At 41.3% G+C, this 19,761-nt stretch overlaps 1 protein-coding gene and 1 long non-coding RNA gene across 2 annotated transcripts in view; one reads left to right on the top strand and one right to left on the bottom strand.

Annotated features, from left to right (window-relative positions):
• Window positions 1-1,696: 1,696 nt before the first annotated feature.
• On the bottom strand, window positions 1,697-3,349 carry LOC118318089. The gene is made up of 2 exons (XR_004795624.2): window positions 2,124-3,349; window positions 1,697-2,028 (listed from the first exon to the last, which is right to left on the bottom strand). It is a non-coding gene; the product is annotated as an uncharacterized LOC118318089 (long non-coding RNA).
• arid3a (AT rich interactive domain 3A (BRIGHT-like)) overlaps window positions 1,885-19,761 on the top strand; it is a 44,686-nt gene continuing 26,809 nt past the window's right edge. The window contains exons 1-3 of the mRNA XM_035647422.2: window positions 1,885-2,260; window positions 15,616-16,396; window positions 16,572-16,854. Of these exons, the coding sequence (XP_035503315.2) occupies window positions 16,056-16,396; window positions 16,572-16,854 (624 nt within the window). The 5' untranslated portion in view covers window positions 1,885-2,260; window positions 15,616-16,055. The remainder of the gene's footprint in view (window positions 2,261-15,615; window positions 16,397-16,571; window positions 16,855-19,761) is intronic.

Here is a 19,761-nt window from a genome sequence, read left to right as displayed (position 1 = left end):
AAACTTATATTGATATTTATCAATATTCAAGTGAAATTAAATCCAAGACGCCCTCATGTTCTTGTTTTTTGGAGGAATCATGTCCTGTGTTGAACCGACTGCACCCTGGCAAAGACCGACTCAAGCTGACACACATCAGTCACCTTTAATTATTTTCGAGTCAAGTGTGAAATTGTAGTTCTCGTCGCCACACAGAGTCCTGTTTCAATTTATTCTCATCTGTCACTGTATCAGGGCGATGAGCTTCTCTCCAGTTACATCTGTTGAGGTGAAGGGAGGATCGTTTTTCTCTTTTAAATATCTCAGAGCTCTTTACTTTGGTAAACAGCTGTAGCCACTCAACACTCACTGTGGAAACAAATGATGTGGCAGGTGACTTTTGGAGGGTGTCAACAATTATGGGATGAGGACAGAAAATACTTATTTCCTGCAAGGACTTCATTCAACTGTGGCTCTTCCTGCAGTCAAAATGAGCGCCACATTATTTCTGTAGGTTGATTAATCGACAGAAAGAATGGAAGCAATTTAATGAAACACAACTTACACCAAATTGGGTTTCATTATAAAAACAAATCAAAACAAAAAGAATTTTGAAACTTTTGTTTTTGGCACTTGCTCCTTCTACAAGAGAACAGAGAATGTGATATACTGTAGTTGATTTTGTGTTTCAGTTTAGCGAGTTTCTGACAAATTTGCAATAAATTATGTAGACCCAAATGATATTGAGTGTATATATCTGGGGCTTTTGGGGTCCTATGTGGGTCTTGTGGCCTTGTTGGTCTCATGAACTTTGAAATTGTTGAAATAAAATGCATCAAAAGGTCTTGAGGACAGTTCTTCAGCATCTTTTTTTCTGATGGTTGCATGTGGTAGAAAAGATGGCTCAGTCAAAGATGTCACTGCCATGATATTTTCTCCAATTCTGTGTCAAATACAAACAATAGCAACAGTTTCCATCAGTGTGGCGGTATCTCAATCGTGACGTGTTTATATCAATAACAGACTTATTTCTGTCCAACACCATCATTCAGTTCACAGGGCTCGAATGCATCCTGCCTACTCTGAGTCAAAGTGACTTTTCCTCAACCAAATAAACTGCTTTCCCACTTTCATTAGCTTTTGGAAGATATTGAAATGAGACACAATCAATGATTCATAAAAATAAAAAATAAAAAATAACCATAAAGATATGAGTCAATAATATTATATATATTATATATTATATATTTTTTTATTTTATGGAGTTTTCAAACCATACACATTATTGATTCTCCCAACCAGATTCCCTGTTGAACAGGGGCTCTCCACCCAAGGGACTGTCACTAAAATGCAAAACTGACAGGAAATGTGAACGCACTACATATAATGTTACAGAGAAAAAATATATATATAGATATAGAAACTGTTCATTATTGTTGGTTTTGATTATTCCACAGATAGACAGATAGATAGATGTACTTTATTGATCCCAAACTAAGAAATCCTTGTGTTGCAGCAGCAGGTATCAGTCACACAACACAAAAAAAAACAAAAAAAAAAATTTAAAAAATATAAGAAATACAAATGTAAAAATATAAAAACTGCAAAACTATACAAGTCTAAGGAATATAAATATAGAGAAGCAACATAATATTTGTACAAGTGTGAAATCAGGCAGGGGTAATGTTCTTAAGAACAGGACTAAGGGTAACCAAAATGTTGCCACATGGCACAATGACACTTTATTTTTCAAGGCCATTACATTCAAATGAACATTTTGCAGAAAGGACTTTTTCTTTTCTCATAGGCTGAGAAGTGAATTTATTTTCACACCCCTTGAAATTTAGCGACAGTCCCTGCTCCGGCTGCGGGGGGGGGGGGGGGGGGGGGGGGGGGCGCTGGCCCCTGCTGATTCAGAGGTTAGGAATTTGCATCTGATTGCTGTTTGTCAACCAATGATGTGACTGTGCGGGGCCGGACGGCCTCTCCTCCTCCTCCTCCTCCCTCTCGTTCCGTCTGTCTGTCTGGACGATGCGGGCTCCAGGCAAACTGTGAAATCACAATCACACGCCATAAGCCGAGTGCGTGGATATATCATGCAGTCACATGAACCCACATTATTTCTAGTTGATAAACGCACGCACCGCCTCTCCTCCTCCTCCTGCTCCTGCTCCTCGGCGTGTTTCTCCCCGGTTGTGATCGAAGGGGCGACCGGCGGACTCGACGCAGGAATGTTTCTTCCGGTTCCACAGAGCGTATGAAGCGAACGGAAGCCTGTGTGGTGAGTTTTTACATTTCCCTTTTTTTAAGATATTTTTATTTTTTATTTTTGTTGACTCTATTTCCGTGTATACACAGAATGTCCGTGTGTGTGCGTGTTGCCTGTTTTACGGTGCATCTCTCTGCATCGTCACTTCCAGGACACAGCTTCTTTCTTTTTTTCCCCCTTTTCGTTAATCGATACGTTATCACATCGCCCGATCGATTGGCTATATTGCTAAAGCTAGCGGGTGGTGTCGACTGCTACATGTCACCCCGAGGAATGTGATTCAACCTGATTCAACCGAGTGTAGTGGCACAGTACATATGTTTCTTGTTGTTAAAAAATTGAAGCCCAGAGTTTTGATTATTCTGCTGGTTGGTTTTTTTTGACGGTTTTAGGGGCTGACGGGATTTTTTTAACAACCAATAAAATGAGTGAAAACATTTTTTTTTTAAATGTGTTACAAGCTATGTGGGCCGGGTGCAAAAAACGGTGTTTAAGAGCAATCCGACAGAAAGAATCAAACGTTCCACTTTTCGACCGTTAACTTGCGTCAACCTGCATCAAGTGCTCACGTTCGTCATTAAACCACCATCACACTTGTCAGCTCGCTCAGTTTACACGTACGTCACTGTTCGAGGATAAACAGCTGCTGGACATTACACATGTACAGTTAGAAATGATAATTAAAGTGGCTGTTGAATGCTCTTAGCAGTACAGAGTGGCACGTCCTGTATCCAATTTGAATCCCAGCATATACTTGGAACTTGTACACTTTTTTTTAAACGTCCACAGAATGATTGCATAACGTTTGTACTCGGTATTTATAAGTCAGATACACTGTAAAAAAAAGTCTGGGCCCACGATCAAGCTTTTTCACAATTTTTGTGACCTTTTATGGACCAGACAACTAAACAATTAATCGAGAAAAAAATCGACAGATTAATGGATCATTAAAATAATATCGTCAGTTGCAGCCCTATTTTTGATACTCACATTTAGAGCCGCACTGAGTATTTCGGCTAATCGGTTCCATTGGCGACTGTTGTTATAAGTTATTAATAATTTTATCAAGACAATAAACAAGGTGCTCTTCCTTTCCCCCGTTTTTTATCTTGGTCTTGAGAATATTGAGGAACTGGCATATCTATTTTTATTAATTTTTTTGTTTTGTGACATATTAAAGACTAAATGACTGATCAAGAAAATAATCAACGGACAAACTGATAACTGAAATAATCATTAGTTCCTGCGGCTCTCACATCACCACAAATGGAGTGATAAAGATGTTGTAACATTATGGTAATATTGTTTTTTGGTAGAGCTGGACTGAAGATAAGATTAATATCCGAGCAAATTTCATTCCGATTCGAGGTGTGGGGGGGGCATAAACCAGTCGCCATGTGTTTAAAGATATAGAAAAAAAGACACATTGTTTCAGAACCGTGTGAGATTTTCACAGGTAAAAATCAGTTGTTCTGTGGCAGTGCAAAACCAACAGTGGAGTAGGTGGAAACAAGAGTCTGTCAGCATCGGTTAGTGGCTGAGATGAGTCCAGTCAAAACATCCACAAGACGAGTCCAACATGTACACAAAGAAAAGCCTTCAGTACGACAGAGGGGTGGTGGGAAAATCTGCTGTATGAAATAGGCTGTGTGTTCCTCTCAGTCATGTCAACAGACATTAAAGTGGGGCAGACGATATTTCATCCCAAGTGGATTTAAGAAAAGAGAAAGAAAAAAAAAAAGAGCTCAAGAGGTCTTTTGTACTGTATTTGTCAGGAGTCTGGTCCGTTGTGCCGAGCTGACAAACCTCACAGCCACAACCAAAAGTGACTAGCATTTGGTTTGTGATTGATGCAGGAGTATTGGGGGTGGGGGAGCACAGGCACAGGAAGCTGCTGGTATTTTTAAGCCATGTGTGGTGCTTTTGTCTTAAAGACCTCAAACATATACAGTATGTTCTAAAAAATATCATTAGTTTCACAGTCAGTAGATAATTTCCTTTTCCTTCTCTGATCTAAATGTGGGTTTTCCCACTCTATAGAAATATTATTATACTTGGTGAAATGAAGAATACTTAAATTTGATGATGTGAATTCAAACACACACTAGAATATAAGATCCTGGCCCATGTGTTTCAATCTACTTTGTAACTGAGTATGACAGTAACACAGTTGAGGAAACTTACTCGGCATGAAGAAATGTATTTAACACAAGGTCTCGAACAGACATTTGCGGGTTTGCTGTAACATCTCAAGTTGATGAGGAAATGAGGTTTTGAAACCTAAAAAAACAACAACCTGAACTTGGAATCTGAATGACAGGATGAAAACAGGGGAGCACAGGGAGTCTGTGTCACTTACTTCACTTTTAGTTTTTTATTGGCGAAGGAATTCGAGAGGAGGCTTTTCTCACTCTCAGAGGATTTACCACCAGCCACTGGGAGCTAACTGGTCGGGATTTACAGCGACTGGTTTGTTGTGCGGCCAGCCACTTCAGCAAATTCAAAATTGGTGTCAAAACATCATTTTCAGTAGGTGCATATTCTAGCTTCATAAAGTTGTGTTAGACTAAAGGGAAAGAAAGTGTGGGGTGTTTCTGAATGTGATTATTAAGCCCCTGAAATTCTTGAGCGATATATTTCCAAGCCGTTGTCACAACCTCCACACCACCAACCTCCAATCACATTAGAGGCTCGCCTAGAAATTGCCACACTAATCTGACTGGACTAATCTGGCATATGGTTTCCTTTGACCGACACCAGTTAACTGCATCAGCTCAATGTTTCCTATGGAGAGAAGTACTGTTGCAGCTAGTGGGTGGTGTGTGTGTGTGTGTGTGTGTGTGTGTGTGTGTGTGTGTGTGTGTGTGTGTGTGTGTTTGTGTGTGTGTGTTTGTGTGTGTGTGTTTGTGTGTGTGTGTGTGTGTGTGTGTGTGTGTGTGTGTGTGTGTGTGTGTGTGTGTGTGTGTGTGTGTGTGTGTGTGTGTGTGTGTGTGTGTGTGTGTGTGTGTGTGTGTGTGTGTGTGTGTGTGTGTGTGTGTGTGTGTGTGTGTGTGTGTGTAGGGGGTGCGTGTTTACAATGTAATTGGCCCATTGTGGATTAGAAACGTATGGCCAGCAATGAAGTTGAGGTCTTAAAGGTCTTCTCATAACGTGGGGTCACCCTAATGAGCAACGTTCCGCTTTATGAAACCGTGTTAACATAAAGATGCTTGTTTTTGTTCTTAATTCTACAAGAGATTACCCTTGGGCTGTCAATTCCCAATCGAAGGACACAAGTTGAAGTAGTGTTAAATCTTTACCTGGCACTATATCAATATGATAGTAATATTGTGATTTGACATATCGTAGGATTTTGGTTGTGAGGCTCGGTTATTAAGCTGCATTAGTTATGCAAAGCAGGTTTCTAAAGTTATTAGTCTTTAGAAACCAACCGTTACGGCTGACGGAAATGAACATCTGCTCACCACTTGGTCATCTTACTACATGCGTCAGTAAAGCTTGTAGACATATCAGATTGTCAATATTGATAATTTTAGGCAGAAACCGATGTCAAAGTGAATATGTCAATATTTAGAGATACCAAAAGTTGCAGTTGGAGGATAAGCCTCTCCCAACAGTTGACCTATTGCAACATGTTCGTGTTGTAAAAAAAATCAAGTTATTCGAAAAGACAAAGAAAATGAATGCAGTGCTGAAACTGTTGGTCAATATAAAATTACATTAGATGTATTTAATCAATCAATCATCAATCATTTATCCCAAAAAAAACACTCACTAGTCAAAGCTTTGCCCTTGTGAGGATACGTAAGTAGTTACCTTTGAATTTGGAAAATTTGATAGGCGTTTTCATCTATTGTCTGACAACGTAGAAGCTAAATTGACAGCTGTTTTGAAAAAAAAAAAATCTAATTATTTGCATCCCCATTGTGATCCTTTCTTTTTCGGTTTTTCCATACAGTGAGAAATTGCTCTCTCGGAGGTGTAGTACCAGCCAGTATGTCTACTGTTGGTTCCCCAGTCTGCATTTGTTGTTCCCTCCCCCTCTTGATGTGAAAACTTGGTGCCGGTGGCCTCTTCTCTAATCAGGTGTTTGGTTTGATCTGTATTTGAATGGACTCACAGAGATGGAATTGTACACTTTTCCAAGACGTTAGCGATGTTTGTCGATCCACTGATCGCCGTGTTTGAGTTGGTTAAATGTACACATCAAGATGAGAGCCCGAGCCTTGTTATCATTTAAAACGTTTACCAGCTTCTTCTCACCACAGACGTCTGATCTCAGCCCAGAGGTATTTGAACAACACTTTGTAAGTGTAATATGTAACAAGCGGGCTCAGTTTGCCCCCGAGCATCGTGGCCGTGTGAGCGCCAGTCACTCGCAGGTTGTCGGAATTTAATGACAGACAAACATGCGCAGACGAGACAAACAGGTCTTTTTGTTTCCTTATTCTCAAACTATAATCCTCTACAGGTTTTTATAAAGGCTGGTCTCATGTTGTCACTGCATTCAAATCTCTCTCAAAGGTTAAGGGCGTGTGTTTAAAGGCGACATTTAGTCATCTGGATCTTTCAGTAATAACCCACCTGTAAATATCAGATACATGAATTGTATCACTGTGACGGCGACCGCTGTTTGAACACCGCAAGTTTTCCTGCCATTAAAGAAGTGGGAAGCACGGTGGCTTGGCTGGCTTTCAGCTGTTCCCGTGCCAAAAGCTACATTTCTGAAGGGCCTGAACAGCACGTGGGGCATCAACTTTGTTATCCTGCCAAAAAATGCAGGAAAAAAAGAAAACTCACAAGTTACTTCACTGCCTGGGCTGGAGCCATGGGGGAATCCCAGCAGGGCTCGACGGTGACGCAGGCAGAGAGCAGAGTAGGGACGGGTCTTGTGTTTTGGGATGCCCTTACAGTTTCTCAACACGGCTGCTGTAGGACAGTTGTAGGCTTTGTGTATTCTGTCAGCAGCTGACACTGCGTGCTGTGCCAGCCAACCGGCGTGGTCTATCCTGGTACTTGTCTGCCTGGATACCAGCACACAGCTGCAGCATGCTGACATGTCCCTGAAACCTAAAGCATTTGTGTTTCATACTCGTGTCTGCTGGTGGCCGGCTGTCTTCCCGAGCAACCAAGAGCCCTAATTCATGCCAATAGATATCAGACATCTGTCGTGAGCAGACGAAGCAGAGCCAGGTTTTATTTGGCAGGGCGCATGCACGTGTAACTATAACCCACAGACAAAAAGACTTACGTAATTGTTCAAGATCACAATGCAATGGTGGGGCTGCACAATATAAACCAACAAGTTTATCCAGTTTTCGATGTTAGTGCCATTCAATGAAAACGCAACCCCCCTCTTTAATCTCCTGCAGTAGAGGAACTCTTATCATACCTTCAGTCTAGAGTTACAATGGCAAATTCATTGGACTCTGCAAGCAGCAACATGACGCGGCCTCCTGAATCCTCACTTTTTATGGCATAGTTGTGTTCAACTCAGGTATTTGTCTTGGTGGGTTGTTTATGGAGGTTAAAATGAGAACAGAAAATAGTTCACTCACAATTTTTTAAATTTAAGGTGAGTTGTAGCGATATTGCAGTTGTTTAGAAGCTGTAAAGGAGGTGAATCTAACATTTGCAATGAGCTTTTTTACGAAATGTGTTTCTCAACCATCACATGGTTTCCTCCTGGTAAAACTGACCTATTACATGAATAGGAGGCTGAGGAATTAAGTAATAAAGGATTGAATAGAACAAGTAATTGACTCTATAACTGCTGCAATACATTAATCCAGCACAGAAGCCCCTCCCTCCTCTTTTTGTGTCTATCTTTAACTGTTCAACATATGTCAAGATTGTGTCCATAAAGTCTTGGTTGACCTTGGGATTGAACACACAAAAGGAAATAAATAAACATAAATTAACATAACTGTTCATCCAGAACAGAAAAAAACTGACATTACAGGGCCCATTGTTTTACTTAAGTAGTGACTGGGTTTGCCTGTTTCACCACCAGAGCTGTCATCACACGAGATTCATGTTTGCTGTCATAATACTGCCGTTTTCACGTGAAGTCGTAGGTACAGGGTTGTTACATGGCGAGGTCAATATCCACCAGTCAGGCAGCGTGCAAACATCACAGCAGAATCAGCAGAGACCTTCTTTTTTTCTAGCTCCTTTCATTTTATCTCTTCATCTGTTGTCTTTCCTTGTGATCAGACGTCCATGTAGGAGAGTTAAATGTTCCCTATATATTTTATCATTGGGCGTATGGGACATGTATAGATATATGATGTTTTCAACCCCCATGCCAATATTTAGATCCACGTACACCATTTGACCCTTTTCACTCAATACATCGATAAATGATTGATGCTTGTTAGATATATATATATATATATATATATATATATATATATATATATATATTTATTCATTTTTTGATACCAAAAATGTTTCCTCTGCTGTCGCTCTATTTTCAGAGCAGAAAATACCACTAGGCATTGATCATCGTCATGGGCCAGCAGTGCTGTCTGAATTGCAAATATATATCAATAATACACATTGCTATATTTAACTCTGCTCAATGTTGCTTACTCGTAATGTTTTTGCTTGAGGAAATAAAGCTTCATCTAACATTGCCCTTTGTTTAAAACACTCCACACAAATAAATTACATGCAACATATTTTCTTATTTCCCTGCAAAAAAAGACTTTTTATATTTAGTACACCAAACATTGGATCACACATGTAACAGCCCAGTTGAGGCCCCACTTGCCTGTGCAGTTCGAATTCTGCAGCTTGATAGATAACCATAGATTCTGCTGCCGAGAAGTAGATCACTGGATTATTTTTGCTGTATACCCACTTAATTTATGGCATAACTGGGGCTAATCAGATTTGGCTCGCTGCGTTTCTGTGGCTACTAGAAGAGGTCAGTGGAAAGTGCGTGACCAGCCTGCGCGACACTTCCTCAATGATCTTGTTGTTGGGGCAGTGGGGCTCAATGGAGCCTGTGTTATTGCCTTGCGAGGTAATAGTGCAAGGAATGTGAGGGAGGGAGTCATAATCAAGAACAGCACCACTAACCGACTTCTTTTTTTTTATGTAGAAAGGATCATGAATGGCCACTGTTTCAATCATCCGTATGCATTTACTCTTAACTTATATTAAATGATAACCTTTGTTTACATGAGTGATTAGGGCAATGAAGTAAAATTAAATAGAATTTTAGCGTAATATAAAATGTTTAGTTTTTTTAGAATTAAATATATTGTTATTTTAAAATTTTAATACTTGATGATCATGGTGTTTGCATGTCACAATCAGAATTCCTTCATTATTTATTCACTATCCAGAACAACGGACTGTGCCAATTTGTTATGAACATATACCTTTCATATTTTTTATCTTGTCCCTTTTAGATTTATTACCGTTACAGATAAAAATGACATGAAAATCACCTCCCTGATTTTGGCTGTGAGGCAAAGTCAAAAGCTGGCAATTAAAGCAAATCATTTATTCTATGCAAAGCAAACAAGCTAGACTATTGCTGCCTTCTGATTATTATATCACACCATGGAAGCCGAGCAGTTTACAATTTTACTTAATTCTATATGCTGCTGCTATTTGAAAACGTATGTAAACAAAATTAATGTGTGTTTGAAGTAGGAGATGTGTGGTTGTGTGTTTTTCTCCCTGGGGTCGCAACCATCTTTTATTCCACAGACACTTAACATGTTAGTGAAGAACAAACAAAGATCTTTAATCTTTGGAAGAAAAAAAACTCTTGTGTGCTTTGTGGTATTAAAATTTGACAGCGCCAGCGCGGTTTAAAAGAAAAATCCCCGTCCATGTAAAGAATTGTTGGCCGGTTGGTCACCAAACCAAAAGGCAGCGATACAACCCTGAATGCGAAGCCGTGTTGGAGGTCGGATGTAGTCTTTTATTCAAAACAGTAGCATGAGCTTCAGTGTGATGGGTAATGTGATAAAGAAAGTGCAATACTCAAATTGCATTGTCAGTATCCAAGGGTGACATTACAGATGCCACGCACACTGATTTATATGAGAGTGAAGAGCAGAAACACCAACAAAGAGCACTTAACACAGAGAAAAAAAAACAAGATTCTTGTGGATCACCACTTTAAAGAATCATTAAATCATGCAGAACAGACAAACAGTCATTTTAATACGCAGTTTCAAGTCTCACAAGCCCTCGCCCAGTTGTCTCAAGCCACTTGTCTTCATCAGGAAAAAAAGATGGTTTGTTCTTTCGGTACACAAAAGGAAATACAGACTTTGAATTTAATACAAGATACACAAAACTACCTACTGATGGAAAAACCCTGGTGTCTGTAGAAAACTGGTTAATTACACACATGTTGGAAAGTACCACGTGTGAATTATACCAGCAGTGAATTGTCAATGTGTTTCTGAAAATAGGGCTTCAGAAATTAATTCCCTCATATTTTTTGTAGTATGAGAAGTCTTTGGTGCTTTCTCCAGAGTACATTAACTTTATGTATGTATGTATATGTGCACGTATGTGGGGCTGTGTGGGTCCCTTTATCTAGTTGGAATTAGACCCCTTAGCTCCTGTCCTTATCACTCCGTCATGTTTGCTCAGACCTTGCAGTCTTCCACCTCTAAAATGTGGGTTTAAAAAAATAAATAAGAGGATTAACCCATTAGCTCTCATCGTTTCTACTTTATCCTTCATTGAGCCAACTGTCAAAGTTTCTGTCCCGGTGGCTCCTCCCTGACCGCAAAGTGGGCTACTGCCACCTATCCCAGCAGGCCGGCCCCCCTTTAGCCAATTAAGGTGTTATATGGGCCCTAAGGGTCTTAACGTCATCTGTGCAGTGTGAGGGATTGTCTTTTATGTTGTGCAGAAGTATAATAGCATGTGAAATGATGCTGTCACCCCGAGGGAAAATGGTGCCCTGAACAAATTATGTGTACCCCCAAATTCTGTTGGAAAATGCTAATTTTAAGCATATAGTTTTAAATTCAAGTGACAGGGAGGGAAAATATGAGTGTGTGTGTGGGGAGGGGGGGCTTCTTCAAGACGGCAAACAGATTATAGGCATTTTTCAGGTGGAGCAGTTAACGGCAGTCAAATATGGTAACATTTAATCAAATGCGTCTTTACAGCCACTGAAACAGACGGTCGCCCTCCAAAAGAAAATCCATATATATCCGTCATCACAGCAGCAGGCTTTTATGTGTCCTTTGCTCATTGGCAAAAACAAGTTGCTGAAGTCATATTGATTTGGAGACAAACTATCGCATTCAGAAACCCTTGAAAAAGCTCTGACTATAAAATGTGGAGGAAATCGTCACGTTAGTTTGGCAAATAAGTCCTTCTCTATTTAATGACCTTTACTGCAGCTATACATTTTTGAACGTTACCCAGTGATGGAGCAAACCCATGAAGGAAATTAGTTTCTGCAAATTAGTTTCAACAGCAATTTAGACCAGAAGAAAAGGGACTGCAGACAGGCCTTTGGTCATAATAGCAACTTCCTCTCAGAATTTGTTAGGTCTGCAACAGTTTGTGAATAAAGCAGGACTTTCGAATACCTCACTGTCCCGAGGGGTTAATGTAAAGAAATGTACAGAGGTGGTTTTTCAACCATTGCCACTGCATAATAGAGACCCAGCAGGGGTTTTTACGGGGATTTGGCCCTTTCCCACCGAGAGTGTTTGGTTTCACTGCAAGTTGTAATGTAGACATTAAGAGCCTTATCACTTTGGCCAGTGTAGATATTTGTAATGTGTGAGAATAAGATATCAAAAAAGAAAGGCTTAGCGTAGCTCTACCAGCTTCCTAAAGAATTGTTAAAACCCTAAATCGTTATGATATAAAGATCTGTGCCTGCACCAATATTGAACTGGGTCTCCATGGACCATTTACAATTCAAAACCTTCAACAAGCCCATCTGTAAATTGTGCTGTCACTTTTGGAACGACTTGAATCTGAAAGATTTTGTTGTTGTTGTTGTCCGGATTTTGTGTTTTGCTCGCGTGTCCTGCGTCCGTCAGAAATTAAGGCTACGTCTCCAGTGTATAGGATTTTAGATCTTTGGTGTGCCATCTAATGGAATACTCCATTAACGTCCGTATGCATGTAGGACATAGCAAGTATGTGAACAATAACACTCACGACGCATGTGGTTGTCTACGCGAACATGTGTCTAAAAGGGTATATCTCCGGCCCAAGCTTGAGTGAAGAGAGCGGCACTCATTCATGTTTTGGTGGTTGTGTTCACCTGTTGCTCCAATTTTATTGAGTCTTAAAGGGTGAGATCACCTGTCGAAGTGTTTGGTTGGAATTAAAAACAAGCAGAAGGCGAGTTTTTTTGTCACTGCATGATCAATATCACTGCCATATGAAAATGTTTCATCAAACGTGCCTCATCATTTGGGGAAGCTAAGAACATGTGCAGTGGCGCAATGCAATTTGCACCATCTAGCATGTAGGAAATCATGATGCTTGTGAACAGCCGTGGTACGAAACAACGCAACCACTTCTCCTTCCCTCTGCACAGGAAGAGTCATCAGAACAGCTTTGTTGTTGTCACTTCTGTCTCTGACAATACTTATATGAAACAGAGAGAGACAGTATCAAGAGGCCAGGTTGTTGTTGTTGTTCTTTGCTAGAAAGTAGAAATGTAGAACATGTTTGTGGCTATTTAACATGTTGAGTAATGGATAGTCTAAATAATCTAGTGTGCAAACTGTGGATGCACAGGCTGTTTTTAGCTGAATTTAATGTGTCACTAAATGCAACTGGATGCCTCTTTGCGTCTCTCCAATTTGAGGCTAGAATGTAGAACAGGTTTGGACAAGTTGTCTCAGTCAAACCAGATCCGTTTTGGTAAAATGTTTAAATCCCGCTCATACTGGTGCGATTCTCCGCCAACTGACAACTGCAGCCGCTCACTTGTGCCTCCATCGCCTGTAAAGAATGCAATGAATCGTTATTGAATGTCTGTTGGCTGCCTCACTATATCTGCTCCGTCAGTTGTCACTTCACTCACTGAAGTAACACAAGTTTCACAGCTCTTATTTCCTCGTAGCATGGCGTGACTGAATTTTTTTGCTTCCTGTCCATGCTGCCGTTCAAACTTATGCAGAATGAATGTTGCTCGATAGGTTTGGATTTATTTGCAGAAAATATTTAGCATAAGTCAATGGATACGTCATTGACTAGTATTTGCTTTTTCATTTAGTTCTCTAGGGCATTTGGACGCTTTCCAGTAGATAAGAGGAGTTGTGTGCTTTTAAATAAAATTTCATAGCCCGGGAATCTAACAGTTGAGCTGCAGTGAGGAGCTGCAGGGTGTTAACTGCAGGCCGATTGCTACTTATTTTAATATAGTTGAGGAATATGAAGACTGAAGAAAAACAAATGAGACAAATGCTTTCAAACTTTCCAACTGCATCGGAAATGTCAACCAGTCTCCATAATGATGATTCTCTTTGAACACAGGTATACAAATTATACTTCTTGCCAAGAGGTTGTTCAGCTGTTGTGTATAGGGCTGCTAACTAATGATTATTTTCATTACCGATTAATCTGTCGTTTTTTTTCTCGATTAATCAATTCGTTTTTGGTCCATAAAATGTAATAAATTGGGGAAAACCCCTAGACGATGTTTTGTTTTGTCCTCACACCAAAGATATTCAGTTTACTGTCATAGAGGAGCAAAGAAACCAGAAAATATTCATATTTAAGAAGCTGAAATCAGAGAATTTTTAACTGTATGTTTCATAAAAACTACAGATTAAACGATTATCAAAATAGTTGGCAATTAAATTAGTAATTGATTACTAATCGATTAACTGTTGCAGCTCTAGTTGTGTCATGTTTCTTACAAATTCAGTTGCGTTTTGTTTTTAAGTAGCAACAGCTGCACATATTTTTTATCGATTGATTAATTGCAAATAAAACTTGCCATCAAAAGTTTCCAAAGCCCACATTTATCAATCAACAGTCGAAAAAACCCAAAGATCCAAGTCAATACTTACATATACATATTCAGATTGGCCTATGAAGAATTGCTCAAGGGATTAATTGTTCCAACTGTAAAAAGAACATTATTCATGCTTTCAACCAGAGTGTGCCAAGTGTAAAAGTGCAACGTAAAGCCTGCAGTTTCTGAAAGTATAAGATTAGGGCAGGTGGTGGTTGCAGAGGTCGGGTCTGTTCACGTATTAGTCAGATTAGCTGAATGAGTCGTGGAACACAGTCACCGCCGCCTCCCGTCATGACTGGTGCTTCCACATATCCAGCACCTGCACTCAAATTTATTTTCCCCACGTGCTGCCGACTTGGTGTGCGGCTCTTATCTCTGCGCAACTGGTCTGAGCCACAACGTCCCCCAAACGCAGACTTATTAACTTTTCCCAACGTGCTCTACATAAACGGAGAGTAGACAGGATTGGCGGTTACTCTCCCTCGAGTATGACCCCAGAGTCGCGCGCCCCGCAGATTGTTGGCCATAGAGAACAGACATTAAATGATTCCAAAGTGTTGAAGCTTATTTCTTATAACCAAGAGACTGCTCTGAATACGTGGGCACTTTTCGGGACAGGTATGTAGGAGAACCATCACTGCCCACAGACGTTGCAGAAAAACTCCCCTCTGCATCTCTCTTCTTGCAATAAAACATTTTACTAAGGGGTGAAACTCGGTAGTCATACCTCCAAGAGTTACACCTCTGAATATATGAATTACTGTGCGTTTTAACAAATATCGTTGACTAATAATACTCTTTTTTGCTGCTGGGCTTAAATTCTCTCTGGCTTCGAAAAGTGACGGTTCTTTCTTTGATTTCACTTCCTTATAGTTGTTCATGTTGAAACGTTTTGTCCTGTTTGAGTGCAGTGTGTCCTGTCTGTGTTTGTTTGAGTTATCCTGCACGTTATATCTTGGAGTGACGCCGTATTTATGCTTGGATTTAAAGGCTGAATTTTGTGTCTTTGTATGTGAAACTGGGTATTCCCTTCCCCCCTGTCACATTTTTCTGAACTGTAGTTCTCTAGTCATCGCTGTAGTTTTCTGCTCTGCTTCAACACACAACAGTTTTTGCGAAGACCTAAGGCCGGCATGCATGAATTATTATTTTTTCACCATGCTTATTTTATAGCTTTAAAACAGATCGGAGGAGATAGAACTGTCAATTTCAGGCCAGTGAAGGGAAAGTTTAGTTGTAAAAATAGAATCGTTTTTTTCTGATGCTTTTAGGAAAGTTGTTTCAGTTTTGTCACAGCCTCAGCACAAAGGTTTTTCACTTCATCTACTGATGTTAACAGACAGTGGGGAAGTGGCCTCCTGACACAGTTTTTATTTCTGTCCCTCAGGTCTTTGTAGTCTGTCAACCAACGCATATACTCCCACCTTTGCTTCCACTGCTTGTGCCTCATTGAACGCTGTGCAACTCAGCTTGGCCGCCGGCTTTGGTTTCCCCCCGGCTGCAGGAAAAACCATTGAGACAAGCGAGAGGCCTCTCGTGTCCAGAAGTGAAGCTAACCTCTGACTGCATGTCTCAGAGCTCTGACCGACCCCTATTCTCCTCCTCCTCCTCCTTCCACTTCTCCACAAGGACCCTCATTTCCACTTAGCCATTACCTGCAAACCTCCAGCCAGCTACTAGCTGCTTCATCACAGGCACAGTTGTTGATTTCACTCCCTGGGCAGAAGGTTCGACCACTGTCCCCTGACTGGCCCCCAACTGGTGCTCCTTCAGTGGGGGACGGAGAGGGAAGGAGAGCAGCTGAACGCCGCGCCACTTTCCCTGGAGATGAAGCTGCAGGCTGTTATGGAGAACCTGCACAGGCAGCAGAGGGCCAAGCTACTGATGGAGCAGCAGCTACAGCAGCAAGCTGCTGGCCAACACATTCAGGTGCGCACAGGTGGAGGAGGAGGGGACGAGCCGATGGGTATCCCGGCCCCTGAGGCCGAGCAGGCCCAGATGGCAGCACTCGCAGCCATGCGTGCTGCGGCGGCCGGTCTGCAGAGGGTGTCGGACAGCCCCATGTCGGAGCGTAGCAGCGGCGGCGAGGAAGAAGTGGATGATGACGACAATGAAGAAGGGGAGGAACAATATAAGGACATGATGGGGTCCGATGAAGAGGAGCAGATGTAAGTAATGACTGTTTATGGTCAAGTTGTCCTAAGTCTTTTAAACAGTATCGTTACCCTGTGTGTGTGTGTGTGTGTGGGTGTGGGTGTGCGTGTGCGAGCCTGAGACCTTTCATGTTGCGTGCAGGGTATGAATCGCCTCCCCAATGTTTTTTATTCTATCTATAACACACAGCAAACGGAAATGGGACGAGGAGGACTTTGAAGGTGAGATGGAAGAAGACTTCGACGATGACCTGGGGGACGAAGGTCTGCCAACAGGCCACGACGCTGTGGCCCCAGGGAAAGGCATCCTCCTGTTGCCCCACCGCCAGCTTCATCCCCACTCGCAGCTCCTAAAGGCCCGCCCCAGCGTCGACCAGGAGCCCCGTGTAGCTATCCTGCCTACCCACGCCACGCACAGTCACCTTGGCGGGCAGGACCACGGAGATTGGACCTATGAGGAGCAGTTCAGACAGGTAAGACATCTTTGTATCTTGGTGTTCTGAGGATTGCATGTAGATTAACAAATCGCCACTGCAGATTCAGTCGTGTCAGAATTTGCAGCTTTAACTCTCTGTACCTTTACTGTGGGTTTGAGTCTAGAAGAAAAAAAAAGTAATTTGCCTCATGATGTCTTTGCCATGTCATATCAGCGAAATCCCTAAAATACTCAGTCAGCTGCTGTCTCAACCCGAGGAAGTACATATATCAGAAATGTTGTTTGCTGACGAGGGAGCCACATCCGATCTTCGCACCTCTCACATCAACACTGCATGTCACTTTCTCAGCAGCACAAGACGTAATCCAAGCAGGGGGGGAAATTAACACCAGGCACTGGCCAAATGTTGACGAGGCTTTAAAGTTTGACTTTTACACCAGGCAATCTGTAAGGGTACATGCTAGTCCTCCTCGTCCCATTTCCGTTTGCTGTGTGTTATAGATAGAATGAAAAACATTGGCGAGGCGATTCATACCCAGCGCGCAACATGAAAGGTCTCAGGCTCGCACACGCACGCGCACACACACTCACACACACACACGCACGCGCGCGCACACACACACACACACACACACACACACACACACAAACAACTAATCGATTGATCGAAAAAATATCTACATTAATTGATTGTGAAAATAATCGTTAGTTGCAGCCCTATAGCAAAATACATTTTTCAGAAAAGAGAAAAAATTCAAATTCCCGTTTAGACCTGGTATCAACGTCTGTCCCGGGGTTGAGCTGATCCAAAGTGGACAGCTCTAACTTCATCAGTTCACACCTGGCACTAGAGTGCGACGCCACATGTCGCCACATGTCTCCAGTGACCACTTGTGATCGGATGTCACTTCCCGGCTTCATATGCAAATAAACATGTACGTCATTTCAGTTCGCAGAGACAGATTGATGATGTTTTCAGCCAGTCCAGCCATTCAGATGGGTCCATTGTCAATGTGTCTGTGTGCTGCTGTGTGAGAGGGAGAGAGAGAGAGAGAGAGAGAGCAGGGTCAGGAGTGGCTGAATGAATCAATGCGCTGAGTGATCAGATCTCGAATGTGTCCACAATGCATTCACTACTGTACTTAGAGCTGTCCACTTGCGCTCAGATCACCCTTGTATGTAAGTGTGTATCTAACAAATGTAAATCAGGAACATTCAAGCTCTAAATTTAGTCCTTAATTGGCCTGTCGCCAACATTTCATGCAATTGCAGCATATGTGACTTAATGAAAGCCACTATTGAAATGCAAACACACTTGTGGCTTGTAGCAACATTTCAGACCATAAAACATGTTTTAACAGATTGAGCAGCATCTTATCTCTTCTTTTTTTCTGTGCAGAGATTACTAAACCCTCTGCGGGGGATATATTTCAGCCATTTTAAATTGATGCCCTTCTGTAAGTCAGAAGTTAATTAACTTCAACGCACTGTAACCGGTCTCTGCATGTGCTCCATTTTAAAAACTTAACCAAAGATTTTTTTAATTTAAGGGCTTTTTCTTGTAATTACAGAGAGTAAGGTATATAACGCCCCTCAAACCTCCATGCTGCATCTCTTAATAGCCAACTCCTCCCTCTGTAAATCTTTGTGTGAATGACTTGAATTGATATTCTCAGCAGTTGGTGGTTGTTGGTATGTGAGGTAGGAAATACAGGACATTTCTATCATGACAAGTTAGTCAGCAGTGGACCATACAAGCATGAATGTACAGGAGCTGACAGTTATGTACATCAGCAAGTATCATGTATGTGTTACCCAATCCACTGATCACGCCTACACACCTAATGTCAAACTCCTCTTGTGGTGGAGACTATGGAGAGAGGAGGGGGAAGACCAAACTGTCCTTGAAACCATTGTACATTTTAATATATATTTGATGGAAATAGGAACAATAGTCACATCTGTTTGTTCAACCTCCTTGCTGCTGACGGTTGGTACGAATCCAGGATTTTAGTCCTGCACATCATTCACACAGGACTAATTTTGCCCTCGGATGATTACAGTGATTAGTCATAATTGGCACTGTGGCCTGTAATTATAATCCTCAGTAAATCTGCTCTGCAGTGTGTAATGTAAAAATGACCGACCTGTTATGATGAGCACGGTCTGTCCCTTGATAATTGCAACCCGATGAAAATCAAACTTGGTGATTTCAGCCTTCTGAACCTGCCACTTGTGGTTTCTTCTTGTTATTTAGCAGAGAGAGAGAGACAGCAGTTAAATGTGCAAACCACAGTATTAATGTATTTTTAGGGCAAACTTTAAATTTTTCTTTGCTTGATTAGCAGGTTACATATATATGAATTATATCTGTAATAGTGGTAATTTGAGCACACTAAATAATTAAATTACTACACAATGTATCACTGTGATTTTGCGCAGCTACCTGAAACATCACCAAAACATTCAATTTGATTAAACCTCTCACGGACACTGTCAACTCTGTCACCAGACCACACATGCATTTATTACTGGAGACTGGTTTTAATGTTGTGGCGGGTGGGCGAGGCGCACACTTCACTGCAAGACTCTTACAGGAAAAACCAGACTTCAGAGGATATAATTTTAAGTTAGCCAGAGACAAAACCATAAACTTATGGTACATTTATGGGACAAATGCTCCTAGAAGCCCTCTAATGTTGTGGATTTATGTATGAGCTATCTGTTGAAAAGTTTTGTTTTGTCGAAATGAAGAAAGTATGGAATTTAAAAAAAAAGAGATATCTCTTTGAATCATAGGAGAAACCCTGTAACTTGCATACATGTATTCTGGAGTTTAATTGTGTGAGTGTTTTGGATGGCTGTGGGTGGGGAGGAAGGGGTTAAGGCTGTACAGTTTATTTTAGGCAGGTGGGTGGAGGCTGTTGGAATGTGCCTGAGGGAG

Source organism: Scophthalmus maximus, chromosome 13 (assembly GCF_022379125.1).
Source record: "Scophthalmus maximus strain ysfricsl-2021 chromosome 13, ASM2237912v1, whole genome shotgun sequence".
Classification (NCBI taxonomy): domain Eukaryota; kingdom Metazoa; phylum Chordata; class Actinopteri; order Pleuronectiformes; family Scophthalmidae; genus Scophthalmus; species Scophthalmus maximus.
Note: the sequence above shows the minus strand (reverse complement) of the source record. Positions and strands in the feature narration are given on the sequence as shown.